At 34.8% G+C, this 12,418-nt stretch overlaps 1 protein-coding gene across 50 annotated transcripts in view; it reads right to left on the minus strand.

Annotated features, from left to right (window-relative positions):
* SLMAP (sarcolemma associated protein) overlaps positions 1 to 12,418 on the minus strand; it is a 92,305-nt gene that overhangs the window by 12,343 nt on the left and 67,544 nt on the right. For all 50 annotated transcript variants that reach the window (XM_075096132.1, XM_075096131.1, XM_075096100.1 and 47 more), the window contains 4 exons: positions 10,894 to 10,974; positions 10,553 to 10,612; positions 4,120 to 4,242; positions 3,263 to 3,337 (listed from right to left, as the gene is read on the minus strand). In XM_075096132.1, coding sequence (XP_074952233.1) covers positions 3,263 to 3,337; positions 4,120 to 4,242; positions 10,553 to 10,612; positions 10,894 to 10,974 — 339 coding nt within the window. The remainder of the gene's footprint in view (positions 1 to 3,262; positions 3,338 to 4,119; positions 4,243 to 10,552; positions 10,613 to 10,893; positions 10,975 to 12,418) is intronic.

A 12,418-nucleotide genomic window follows, 5' to 3' on the forward strand; every position in this document is an offset into this window, starting at 1 on the left:
TACACACTAGGTTATTTTACATTTCTGCATGAAGCAAATCTTACAAATTATTCCCATTCAAAACTGTTTCATTACTAAAAACATCTTTTCTCTGAGCACAACTATTTTTCATAAACACACATGCAAACAGAATGCAGTGCAGAGTTTAAAAAAAAAAAAGTACAGTACAGAGGAAGGGAAGTATGAAAGAACAAAATTATAGTTAAAACCCTGACCAATGGAAGCAAAGGGTTTAATTTGCTCAGTGTTCTTGTTTTGCTTTTTAAAAACACATAGAGGATCATGTATTTAATTGATTTTTAACATGGGAAAAAGCAATTATTAAATGAAGAATTGCTCTGAGAAGAAAAGTGCAAAGTTCTTAACATCACTTGCAAACCTAATACATGATACTGTAGAGGGTCAGTATTACATGTTTAAAGTTATATGTTTCAGACGCAACAGGCAAAAAAGAACAGTGGAAAGCATGGGGAAGATAACCAAGGCTGAGTAACTTTCACAGATTTCTTATATTTATTTTTGTTCTCTCAATCCATTATAGAAAATGACATGGAGGATGAGTGTGATTTGTGCCATAAACTGATATAGCGTAAAAACTACTCAAGAGAAACTTACACTTTCATGACAACTATATTTGATGTTTTTCAGCAGCTGCACATACCATAATACTGGAAGAATTCATATACAGGTACAACCTAGAAACTTTGCTGTTAGTTGATGTACAGTGTAGAAAAAAAAGCAACTTTTTCCCCCTCCTCTGAACAGGCTCCAGCAAGACATTTAGCTCATTAGATAAACTAAAGAGCCTACAAATTACCCAATTCCACACACTGGAAGAAAAAGATGGTATGGGAAAAAACATGACAGTTAATATATATTGTAGTGCATAAGAGCTATTATAGACAACAGTAAGTTAGATTTCACAGCAATTCTGTGTAAGATGAAACAGTCTATCTGTTCCATTACACAGACATTTGCAGCACAATGGATTTTTAAATATAGGTGAGCAATATGAGGCTTACTACCACCTCATTTGTTTTGAAATAGTTCCTACAGGGTTATACTAAGAGAAAAACAAAGCAGTAGATGAGAACAACCCAACAGTAATACAACACATGACACATTAACACGTGCCTTTCCACGTATCCTTACGTTAGAAGCCTTGAACCTACCAAACCAATACGCTAGGAAAACACTTCTCTAAAACATGAAGAATTACAACTTGATAACACAGCATGTGCCCATTAAAGAGAAAAGGAGTGATTTTTTCCAACCATATCTTCCTGATACTATTTTTTTTATCAAGCCATGCCAAATTCCAGCCTCTCAGTAACGGCAGTATTTCAGGTAAATTTGTTTTTTTTTCTTCTCTCTGCATTGTTGAGGAATAACTCTCCCTTTAAATGTTCAGGTGTGAGAATAAGCATGCTATGACTGATAATCCAAACACGTACTATTGTTTCTAAAGTTTGCTGGAGCTGTAGAAATAACTTACACAGAAAAATTAATACCAAGAATACTGGAATGGTTTCTGAACCACTGGATATAATCTGAAAGGGCAATTAGAAAGAAAACTTCCATTACATCTCTTATTTATGTAATCCATTACCTCATCTAAACTGAACGCTTCACTACTATTTTTTTTTTTTTTTTAAAGTAACGGCAAGTTACTTTGATTTCCTTGCTTTACCTATCTGTTCATCTAAAGAACTTCACACATAGAGACAGGGTTTCAGTTGTTTCTGTGGCTTCTCTTCTCTATGACAAACATATAAAGCTGTATAGCACTGGCTGGCATAAAACATTCATTCCATGAAAATACATGAAACGTTACTGCATGAAGCTGCCAGGGTTTTTTTCTCCACTACATTTTGTAGAGGCTCCAAGAGGTAATCCTGACAACTTTTCCCAAGATGTGAGTGTGTCACACCCTAAAAGTTCAGGGAGCAGCAAGCATACAATGAACATCAGAACGTTTTGAACTACCACAGAGAGAGAAGAGGAGGAAACATAAGCAAGACCTCACTTGAGAAGGGTTCAGGAGACAAAAAGTACTGAATTGACAAGAGGCATCTTGCAGTTAAGTTTGGCTCTGTCAATTTTCTACTCTGAATTTTTTTTTTTTTGGGGGGGTGGGGGGGTGGGGGGGGAGGAGTTATTGTTTATGCCTAGAAGTCTCTATCAAATCCTAACTTTCAACTTTCGCTACAGTACTTTTACTTGGATAATTTTCATTAGTAGCAGGACAAGATTAAAAATTAAATTGCTCCTCTTGTTCTGAAAATAAGCATTGTGTAATTCCTCTTACAGGCACAATGGCAGAAAACAAATATTCTTCACTGACATTCATATTAAACAGTGCTATTATATAAGCTTCTCAGTGTAACTGGTATATGACAAGTACCACATTCCACAACAAACTACTGCCCATAAAGTAATTTGCTAAAACTGTTCTGGCTTCCTAAGAAAGTGAGGATTGTCACTCCATCTGCCTGTCTGCTCATCTGCCTTCCAAACATTTTTAGGTCCAATCCAAATTATATGCTGACAAAGATACCAAGGTATGAAGCTCTTACAAGTTTCATAACAACCAATGGCTGAGTAGAGGTTCCAACTAATGCTTGCTCTAAGGAAGAGTCATAACATAACCCTTATTGATTTTAAGGCTAGACAGCCTCTTGACCAATATGCTCACTCACATGCACAGGCAGACATGATAATGTGGTACAGAATATATGAGACAGAAGTAATGTAAATCATGGGATTCCATTCTTCTATAATTATTTTGGGTCATACTGGTTTTTAAAAACACCAGTGTCTCTGTGGCAGAAATTTTACTGCATGCTCTGAGGTTGGATGCAGATCTGAAATGATTAAAAATTTATTTAAGAAGATTCTACCAATGAAGTGAAGAGACTGAGTAGGACAAAAAAGACCAAACCTTCTGAGTGCTCTGAAGATAAAACAGTTCACAGTAGAAAAGGCTGAATCATTCAAAGCTGAGAAAAAGACTAAAGACAGAGGAAGTGGAAGAGGCATCTATTACAGATTAAGTCTTTTGTATTTTCTAAGTTATGATGATAACCAAGGAACTGACAAAAACCATTTCACAATAAAATCCAAAGATACAGTGAAATACATAAGATTTAAAACATATACTCAATTAACATTTTCCTTTACTAGCACCTATGATGCCACAGAAACAGCCAAAGCTATGATTTTCTCTAAAAGAGTTGGGTGGACAAAACCCAAAGATTCCTACCTTGCAGAACATTTATTTGCTTGTTAGATTCTTCAACTTGCACTCGATATGCTTTTCTTTCTTCTTCTAACAGCGCTATAAATAAAAGTGAAAATGTGCCCAAAGTTTTGTTAGTAAGAAGTATTTCAGCTGCAATGAATTTTAGTTACAATTTCACCTTAACTAAAAAGACTGAAACAATCATATTATTTCCGTAAGTTATCAAAGCTAGTAACTATGTAAGTAGTTTAATAAAAAGTCAATATTAAGACATCATTCCATTATTGTGGTAGTATTACAATTAATTTGAAATTAATATAATCTGTTGCCTGACCAAAAACTCCACATGTGCTAAATGCAAATTGGTATGGGAGGGAAAAAAGCTGTAAATATACCCCATAAAGAACACAGAACAATATACAATTAAACTGGACTAGACTATTTCCTATCAAAAACAACCCACAGGTTGCTAAGGATAACAATACAGCTACGTATCTGAGAGTTCTCTGTTTAGATCATCCTACCACTAAATACATTAAATTATGTGCATTATCTGAATGAAACACAGATTAATCAATACCTGTAGATGAATATATTTTATAAGGATGAAATATATGGAGTTCTAGTATGTATTTAACACTATGAAAATATATTAATCTATCCTGAACCAAAAAGTCAGTCAATCTGACTGCGCTCAATCTGACCGTGTATACAGTTTCGAAAAAAAGCAGAAGTTTCTGACATTTGGTGCAGAAGATGTGAATGCTATGAAAGAAATTTATCTAACAGACAGTCAGGAAAACTGGACCCCCTTTTAAGACTACCTGATAAATACAATTTTAATGGATACCCTATAACCAAGTTGATCTGCGTCTCACCTTGAAGTTCAAAGCATTTTTGTTTACTTGTCCTAGCTAGCTCTTGGGCTTCAATCAGCTCCTTGTGCAGTTGCTGAATTTCTTGCTTAGTCTCAGTCTCTGATTGTGCACCCTGCAATTCATCTGATAAAAGAACATTTTCTTTAAACCATAAATTTGTACAACAGCTTAATTTGCACTGCCATGTGATGACTGGCAACTTTTTATTCAAATCGTCTCAAGTTAAATTAAACTCAAAATTGGATTAGGTAAATATTAGCAAAAATATTAATATACTTTTAAAAGAAGGAAAACATACGCAAACTTCAAAACATTCATTGTACATGACATGCAGTATAAAACAAAAAATCAAACAAGAATGAGAGAGTTTTTAAAAACACTGAATAGATCAGTAAGGAATCCTGAATTGACAAAAATGAAGGAACAACAAGCGTAAGACAATCCTTGGCCGTGTTTACAACCTGTCTAGTTTTAAAAAGGAAGGTACTCTAGCCCTCTCTCCTAGCATGCACTTATCAGCAACAATCCTATGTCCCCCACCTCCCAAGCCCACCCTCCACAGTCCTGCTCCTAACAGCACGTACCAGCCCTCACAGGCAGCATACCAGCACACCCAGCCTTGTATCGAGGCTGGTTAGTGCCAGTCAGCGGCAAGAGATTATGCAAAGAGTTGCTATTAAGTGGTTTGCTAACGCCAATCAGCTTGCTACCATGCAAGGCGTGGCTTCCCCCTCTCCCTCTGTGGGCCATAACTACATGGAAAGGAAAAATTTAGGGAAATTTTCTAAAACAAAATTAAGAAAATTAAGAAAAGTCCACCCTCCTTATTTCATTCAGTGGCCTAGTGAATACTAAGCTGAATTTTGCCCTTAAGATTTTTCACTATGCCTTAAAATACTGGGGTATCTTTAGCACAATTATATATTTGTGCATGTTATTTAAACTCTAAATAAAAACAAGTTCTGTATTAGCTAAAATGCATATTAAATGCCTCTTGTGCTTATAAGAGATGACTTGCAGTTGCAAATTAAATACTTTTAAAGATGAAGTTTTGGGGGAATTTAAAAAGAGGAAAAATAAGTATTTGTAACTATTAGGAGTCTCCTCTAATGGGCACACACTAGAAACTAGATGCAGTAACAAAGAGGAAGACAACGCTCTAGCCTGCAGGTATCTGCAATGCTACAAACCAGATCCAGGAAGCTCTCATTCACTAAATTTTCCTTAAGTAGTATCTGTGCAGAAACAGATCTTTCAATAGGCACAAACAGTACTAACAACCTATATAGGTAGAGGGCTGAAACTTTGTATAAAGCCAGTCTGGTGAGAAAGGTAAAGGAGGGAAACCAGTGAAAAAAGTCCAGCTATTAATCATGGGAGAGGGAGAAGAAAAGGGTAGAAGTGTTACACAGCTAACTGGTTAGTAAACACCTACCACTATAGACCAGATGGATCTAAGATAAAGGCACACTGCTTACAATAAAAACCCCAAAAGATAAATTGCTTTGGCTGTCTGGACCTTTCCCTAATAAGAAAAAAATAAATACAAACTATAATTTAGCTTGTCATCATACTGTTGACATCCATATTTGACTGCACAGGTCACCAATAAAGTAATGATAAAATTTTTTTTTGCCCTTTTCTTCATTAAAATAATTGCTTATCAAATCATGCTAACGTACTCATACTGTATCCCTCTAAGAAAAGAGGTTATGTTTTCCGTGTTCTCACAGTAATGAATTGGTAGGATTATGTAGAGCTGAGGGCACACATGTGCTTCTAGACTTTTTCAGAACAAAATGATGAGAGGAGAAAGAACAAAGAGAACTACATATTTCATCCAAATACTTTGTTTTATAGTTTATTAGAGTTCCCAATCCAAGTTTTCTCTTTACTGAGTGTGATTTGTTCTTAGCTTCTCATGGATAAAGACTTGGGGCAATTAGACTTTCAACCCTCCTTAATGAGACTGTTCAGAAGAAATGGGTGGGGAAGTTGATAAATTATGCACAAATCATGCCTGATAAAGCAGCAGTGTCCCAAATCCAACAACAGACATCCTAAATGAACTTTCTCGTGGACAGTATGTTCCAATCAATGAAAGCACACATTGTAAAAGATAATACTGCTTCAAAGAAGATGAGGAACAACTTATGGGACAACATAATCAGTTTAGCAAAGGCACAATCAAGGTAAAAACTCTTTCCCACTCAAATGACACAGGGGGATTTCCACATGCTTCTAAATCAAAAGCCAAGAAATATAAGCATGAGAAAATAACAGTTGTACCCTGAAACTGAAAATTCCTTTAATGTCTTTTAGTTCAATGCAAACAATTTTTGTGCTAACTCTAGTTTTGAAAAAAAATTCCTTAGTTAGTAGGAGTGCTCTATTTATAAATAATAAAACTAATAAATGTCATCAGGCTTAGAATTAGTTCCTTCAAGAGCAAACTCACATCACAAAAACCTGGTTTGAGAACGAATGTAAAAGGCTGCAATTAAAAAATTATTTGAGCAATTTGCAGAAATAGTCATCATTGGACTAACTGTTCTCAGTGAAGTCTGAGGAATTCTATCATCACTTACAACAACGTGCAAAAAAAAAGGTCTAATACAACAGTTTGAAAACCCTCATTCATTTATTCTAGCTCATGGAAAATTCTAATCTGTGATCAGATCATTTGCTATGTTATAACAAAGGTTCTTAACACCACTTTGTTTCACACACGCACTCTTAAGTTTTCCTTAACATCAACTATACTTAAAAGTGTAGGCTTAAAATTATTTAAAAAAAATAATAATTAGCGCGATCTGTAAAAATCATTCCCAAAGCACATGAAAAATTTTTCTCTTTTAGTCTAGCTGAAAACAATGAGTCTAACCCATGTGTCAGTTTTGGGGGAAAACTACCATTTCAAAATCAAAGAAAGTGATGGTGTGTGAAAAAATATTTTGCAATTTTAGTATCTACAAAATAAAATTTCAGTAAAACCAAAACAAAGCTCAGATTCAATTAATATTTACAAACATGAAGATATTTAACAGACCTCTGCTTATATGTTTGCCTTTTACACTTTTGTTTTGATAACAGAGATGATACAGAACCACACATAGGCTGTGGTCTTAACTGATCCCTTATCTGTGTGTGCCAGGCCTGTGTAAGCAACTTTGTGAGCAGGCTGGTATTTCTACAAGTCTTACAGTAGTTCACTTTCAGAATTTTAAAGAATTTCTCAGGTTATTCAGACAAGTATTTTCAGAGTACTCAGGGGAAGTCACAAAACCAATTAAAACCCTGAGTTTGCTTCAGCTTCATAAGATCCACGTAAAGTAAACTGTATCGTATATTTGAAATAAAGTATTTGGCTATTGCAACATAAAACAATGGTTCCCAAACTTTCTGAATCAACAGACCATTGCTGATTTTCAAAATTTCTTACGTAAATCACCACTATTCAGCAAAACCTCAACTGAAACACTTTTTATTAAGATTCAATAGGTCAGATTTGTAGTGAGTATGAAAATGTAAGTTGTTAAGAAAAAGATAATTAAACTTCCAATGACATTTATTGCTTCTTTCCAGCTGTTTAACATTTAGCTGTTTTTAACCTTGCAATAAGTAATCTAACCTTGCAATAAGTAATCACAAACAGCCTGTCTAAATAGAAGCATCCAGGGAACTGTTATTAAAGGCTAATAAAGTAATTTATCTTGGGGGGGTAAGGGGAAAGGCAGTTGTAATCTGTGACAGCTTTTCCCCTTCCCTTCTTTGCCAGATTCTGCCTTGTAGAGAGTTGAAACAAATCCTGAATACACTCAGAATTTATTGATGGAAAATACACTTGGAGGAAACTAATTAGAAGTCTCATAATTTTTCTTGTTCCATTAATTTTTTTTTTTGTAAATTTGAACAGTTAAACAAAAAGGAACACTGCCTTTTCCAGCAGCCATTTCTACTTTCCAAACAGCTGCTGATCAGAAACGTTCTCACTGTTCCTTAATTATGTGGCTGCATAACAAATCCACTTGAAAGTCTTTCTGTGGCAAGTAAGATCCTTTTTAGGGCAAAGTCAGGCATATGAAATAGCTCTCTGACAAAACCTCAAACAAAACTGCGGGTTTACAGGCTCTTCATGAAAATTACGAGGGCCAATGATTCATTGTACAGATATTTTTTAATGGTTTCATGAGAGCAAACTAGGAATGCCCATAAATAGCCTCAGAGAAAAAGTTATTCCAATTATTTTAGTTATTTAAAATATGTAACTCAATAGCAAAGCAGTCTGTGCAAATAGGTATTTTTCTACTTATCTACTTCGAAGTTCAGTAATGGTTATGGTTTACGTCTTCAGCTGGATAAAGACAGATGGAGCGATGAGAACATCCACATTAACAAAAGACTGCTTCCATGTTACCACAGAAAACTTCATTTTAGTCCTTTACAAATTCAGTTAACCCTCCCTGCTAGTTTAATATACCCTGGACAGAGAAAATATAACTATACCTGACCCTTGCTGTGACATGAGACTGTTCTAATGTAGGAAGCAGCATGCTCACAGCAGTCTTATCTTGGTCTTTGGCTGTTAAATGAACCTTTCTGACAGAATTTCAGAACACTTCACTTGCATATGAGGAGAATTAGGTAATCTGGTTTTTCAGCCTGACGGGTCCATGGAGTACTTTTAATGTGTCTGCAGAAGACTACTAAGAAATCCAGCCAATTATGAGTAGTCTTCACTTGGCTACATGGGAGCATTCACTCTCACTGATTTTATTTTTTTTTTTGAGAATCCAAAAGGTAGAAAAAAAAATATCACTAAATCAGTAGACCTACCATGATTGCTTGTGTTTTTAGGAAGTGTATAGGTGTTTAAAGTATTTACGCAATTAATTTGATTTAGTAATATACTGTACAAGAAAAGTTATATGCATAGAAGTCAAGTCTGCAGCATAAGACATTTTTCCCCATAGGACAAGCTGTCATATTTGGAGCTGTTGCCTATTCTGAGACTCATTAAAAATTCAATTTATGTGGCTGAAAAGTTAGCCAAGACAAAAGTGTGTCTTAAAACTATAAGAATTAGAATTAAAATGATTTTGATGTGAGCTGGCTGAATTCAGTTTCTCTACTGATCTGTTTACATACAAAGGGTTGTTCCGGCTGTGAATTCTGTGCATGCAACACTACTCACAGGAAACAAACTCCTTAGTGTGTATCTAGACTTAAAGTTCTGATACTTAATGAACATCATAGTTTTAATCCATTTTTCCCCAAAATAAAACCTGCTGCCTACCCCAAATGTATTACCAAAACTAAGAGTATCATAATTGCTATAAACAATGTTACCAGATTCTACCTTCTAACATAGGAAGACACTGAATATACTTGCTATTAATCGCACACATTAGAGCAAAACCCAAATGGAACATGGTCAGTATCTCAAACACTCCTTTTTCAACTGCTTTGCTGAACTGATATCCACTGGAAAAATATCAAGCTCAATTTTACTTTTGCTGTTTGGAAATATACATAATACATGCAATTTTTGGAAGTCCTTCTATCATAAAATTGGAGAAGTGCAAACAATTACAGAAGAAGGCTCTTTTACAGGTCTCCTAAATTTCATTATAGTTTCTTGTCTTTTTGAACCATTAAGAACTGTGACATTCTTTCTACTTGTGATCCCAACATAAGCATCACTTTACAGATCTTATCAAATGTCTAATTGTACATAAAGCATAAAGCTTTCAGTATACTAAATGTAACAACTAATTAATATCCCACAACATTTTTCAGTTCATGAATACGTGCATTTTAGCTTGCTAATTAATTTTTAAGTACAGTCTATCAGTGCAAAGAGCAGTAAAATGATTATTTTTATAGCTATGAAGGTCAAAGCTACGGCTCAACAATCATTCTAAATACAGGTACAACAGGAGATTCAAATCTTGAGTGTGTTAACCAAAAAAATATTTTAGATATTCTTTTTAACCCATCAGGTACAAACTGACAGAAGCATTTCTGACAGTGATGGAAATTCTACAAGTAAAATTTATTAATGCTTAAAATATGTCCATGATGGAACAATCCCTCCTCCCTACATGTATTAGCCCTGACTTAAGTATATGCTGAATCTATTTCTCAATTCTACTTGAAAATATAACGTGTAAATTCCAAGAACAATGTTGATGAGTACAGAAACTAGCTTTAAGCACAAATTATTTCTATACTAACACTCAGAAGTATGCTTTTATATCACATCACCCAAAGGAATAATTACTGACATATAAATGCAACTCTTCTGTACTTCCATGGTTAAAACATCTCAATTTCAGCACTCTATTTCAATGCACATTTGATAAAAAAGGTAGACAAAAAGATACATATACACAGATTATGCATCTGAAGTTACAAACATAAATTTGTTTACCTTTTAGAAGAGCTACTTTAGCAATAGGTTCATTTAGATCTTGGTCATCCATTTGGGCATCTAAAAAAACCAAAAAAAAAAAACCCAAACCCCTCACTTTTCAGAGAGCAGGTAGACTGCAGACAGTTTTCATATACACATTCTTTAAGCAAAGAGAAGCTTTTATGTTTTTCTCACTTTACAACAGTTAATTATGAAGTCACAAAATAGACAATACTGCTCTAAGCTTGTGTCTGGCTCTGCATTATACACACGTTCTCTGCTCTTTTAGAAATTAATTAAATCACTTTAATCATGAGCAAACTGATTAGATGTTACAGAAACCTCAGTTAAATGCTCACCTGTAGTGTCGTCGCTGCTTTTTTCCTTGCTTGGACTAAGTGTGTCTGACAAATCGGTGTCTTTGACTCTTGCTTGATTCTCTGTAAGAGGCAAGGAAAATCACCTTCAATCAGTAAATGCTTTGTTCAGACTCTTTCTATTGCTAAATATCAACAGAAAACAACACAGTTGAAGAAACACAAAAACCTGGTGGTTACTTATTTCTTTGTAGGTCTGGGTTAAAATAGATTCAGCATCGCTGAAGTCATTAATCTAGTCTAGCATCTAATAGGGGATGCAACTGTCTCATGCACAGCTCGAAATTTTGTTAAAGCTGTATTTTCTGCCAGCTGGAACTGTCTGCAAAAGCTGATTCAACCAGGGAACAAATAAGAAAAGAAAACTAGAACAATGCAGATACTGTAACAAGTCAGAAAAAAACTGCTGTTAAGAATAAAACTGTATTTTGGACAAATAAAATAACAACAAGTCTTGTATATACTGTACTGTTAAAAAAAGCACAGTATGAACCAGTAAGAAGTCACAGCAATATAAATTAATACACTAATTTGTAGAAAAATTTTCAGTTCAAATGGTATTAAGAGAAGGTAGCCTATGTCCTTTCCACCAAAAAAATACCTTCATGAAATATCTATTCATACACAACTCGCCACATTATTACATGCAGCTTAGTGAAGCCACAGTTATTTGTTCCACTTGTTTTTTTTTTTCACCAGTTCTAGACTTTTAGTGGAGACCAGACATTTTCAAAAGGTGAGGGGACTTAATTACACTAGTACACCATTTTCCTACACAGAAATATCCCTGACTTGGAGTCTAAATACTTTATGAGGCTGTATTTTTTCTTTTTTAAATAACCATTCCAGTTTAGCTCTGACGGGTCTGTTAAACAAAGGCACACCATCTCTGGTGTAAACAAATCTATTAAGTTGGTCAGCAAGGAACCATGTCACCAATATGCAGGTGAGGTTATACATAATGAAATGTTCCTTGGCTGACTATGCGGAGCCTTGGTTTGACAGCGTCACTGCCCACCCACAGATTAATAGAGGTTTCCTCTCAGTCTCAAGTTCCAGGTAGAGAGAGATATATATAAAAAGGCATCATTACAACATTCCCAGTATACAGACGTTACTTCTACTATACATGCAGGAAAACACAGTAGATATAAATAATTTCTTCACATATAGATACTGTAGATGCTACAAAAAAAATATCAGGACATGGCAAAAAAGATGTACAGTAATAAATAAATCAAGTGTGTTATACTAGTATTAGATGGTTAGTAGATGAAAGTATGTAAAAACCAAAGGAGTAATGAGAAAGCTTGTGTGGATTGTTTTTTCAAATAACAAGAGAACAAACCGAGCTAAACACCCCCAAAATGAAAGGAGTGGAAGCTGAAGCCAACCTGTACACTTACACTGGGAAATTAGCAAGATGACAAAACACAGACAGGTTAATAAAAAAAAGAAAAATTGTTTTCTTCATCTAACATGAGAAGCTTTCTATTCCACTGTGCCA

This window comes from Phalacrocorax aristotelis, chromosome 6, assembly GCF_949628215.1.
Source record: "Phalacrocorax aristotelis chromosome 6, bGulAri2.1, whole genome shotgun sequence".
In the NCBI taxonomy this organism is placed as follows: domain Eukaryota; kingdom Metazoa; phylum Chordata; class Aves; order Suliformes; family Phalacrocoracidae; genus Phalacrocorax; species Phalacrocorax aristotelis.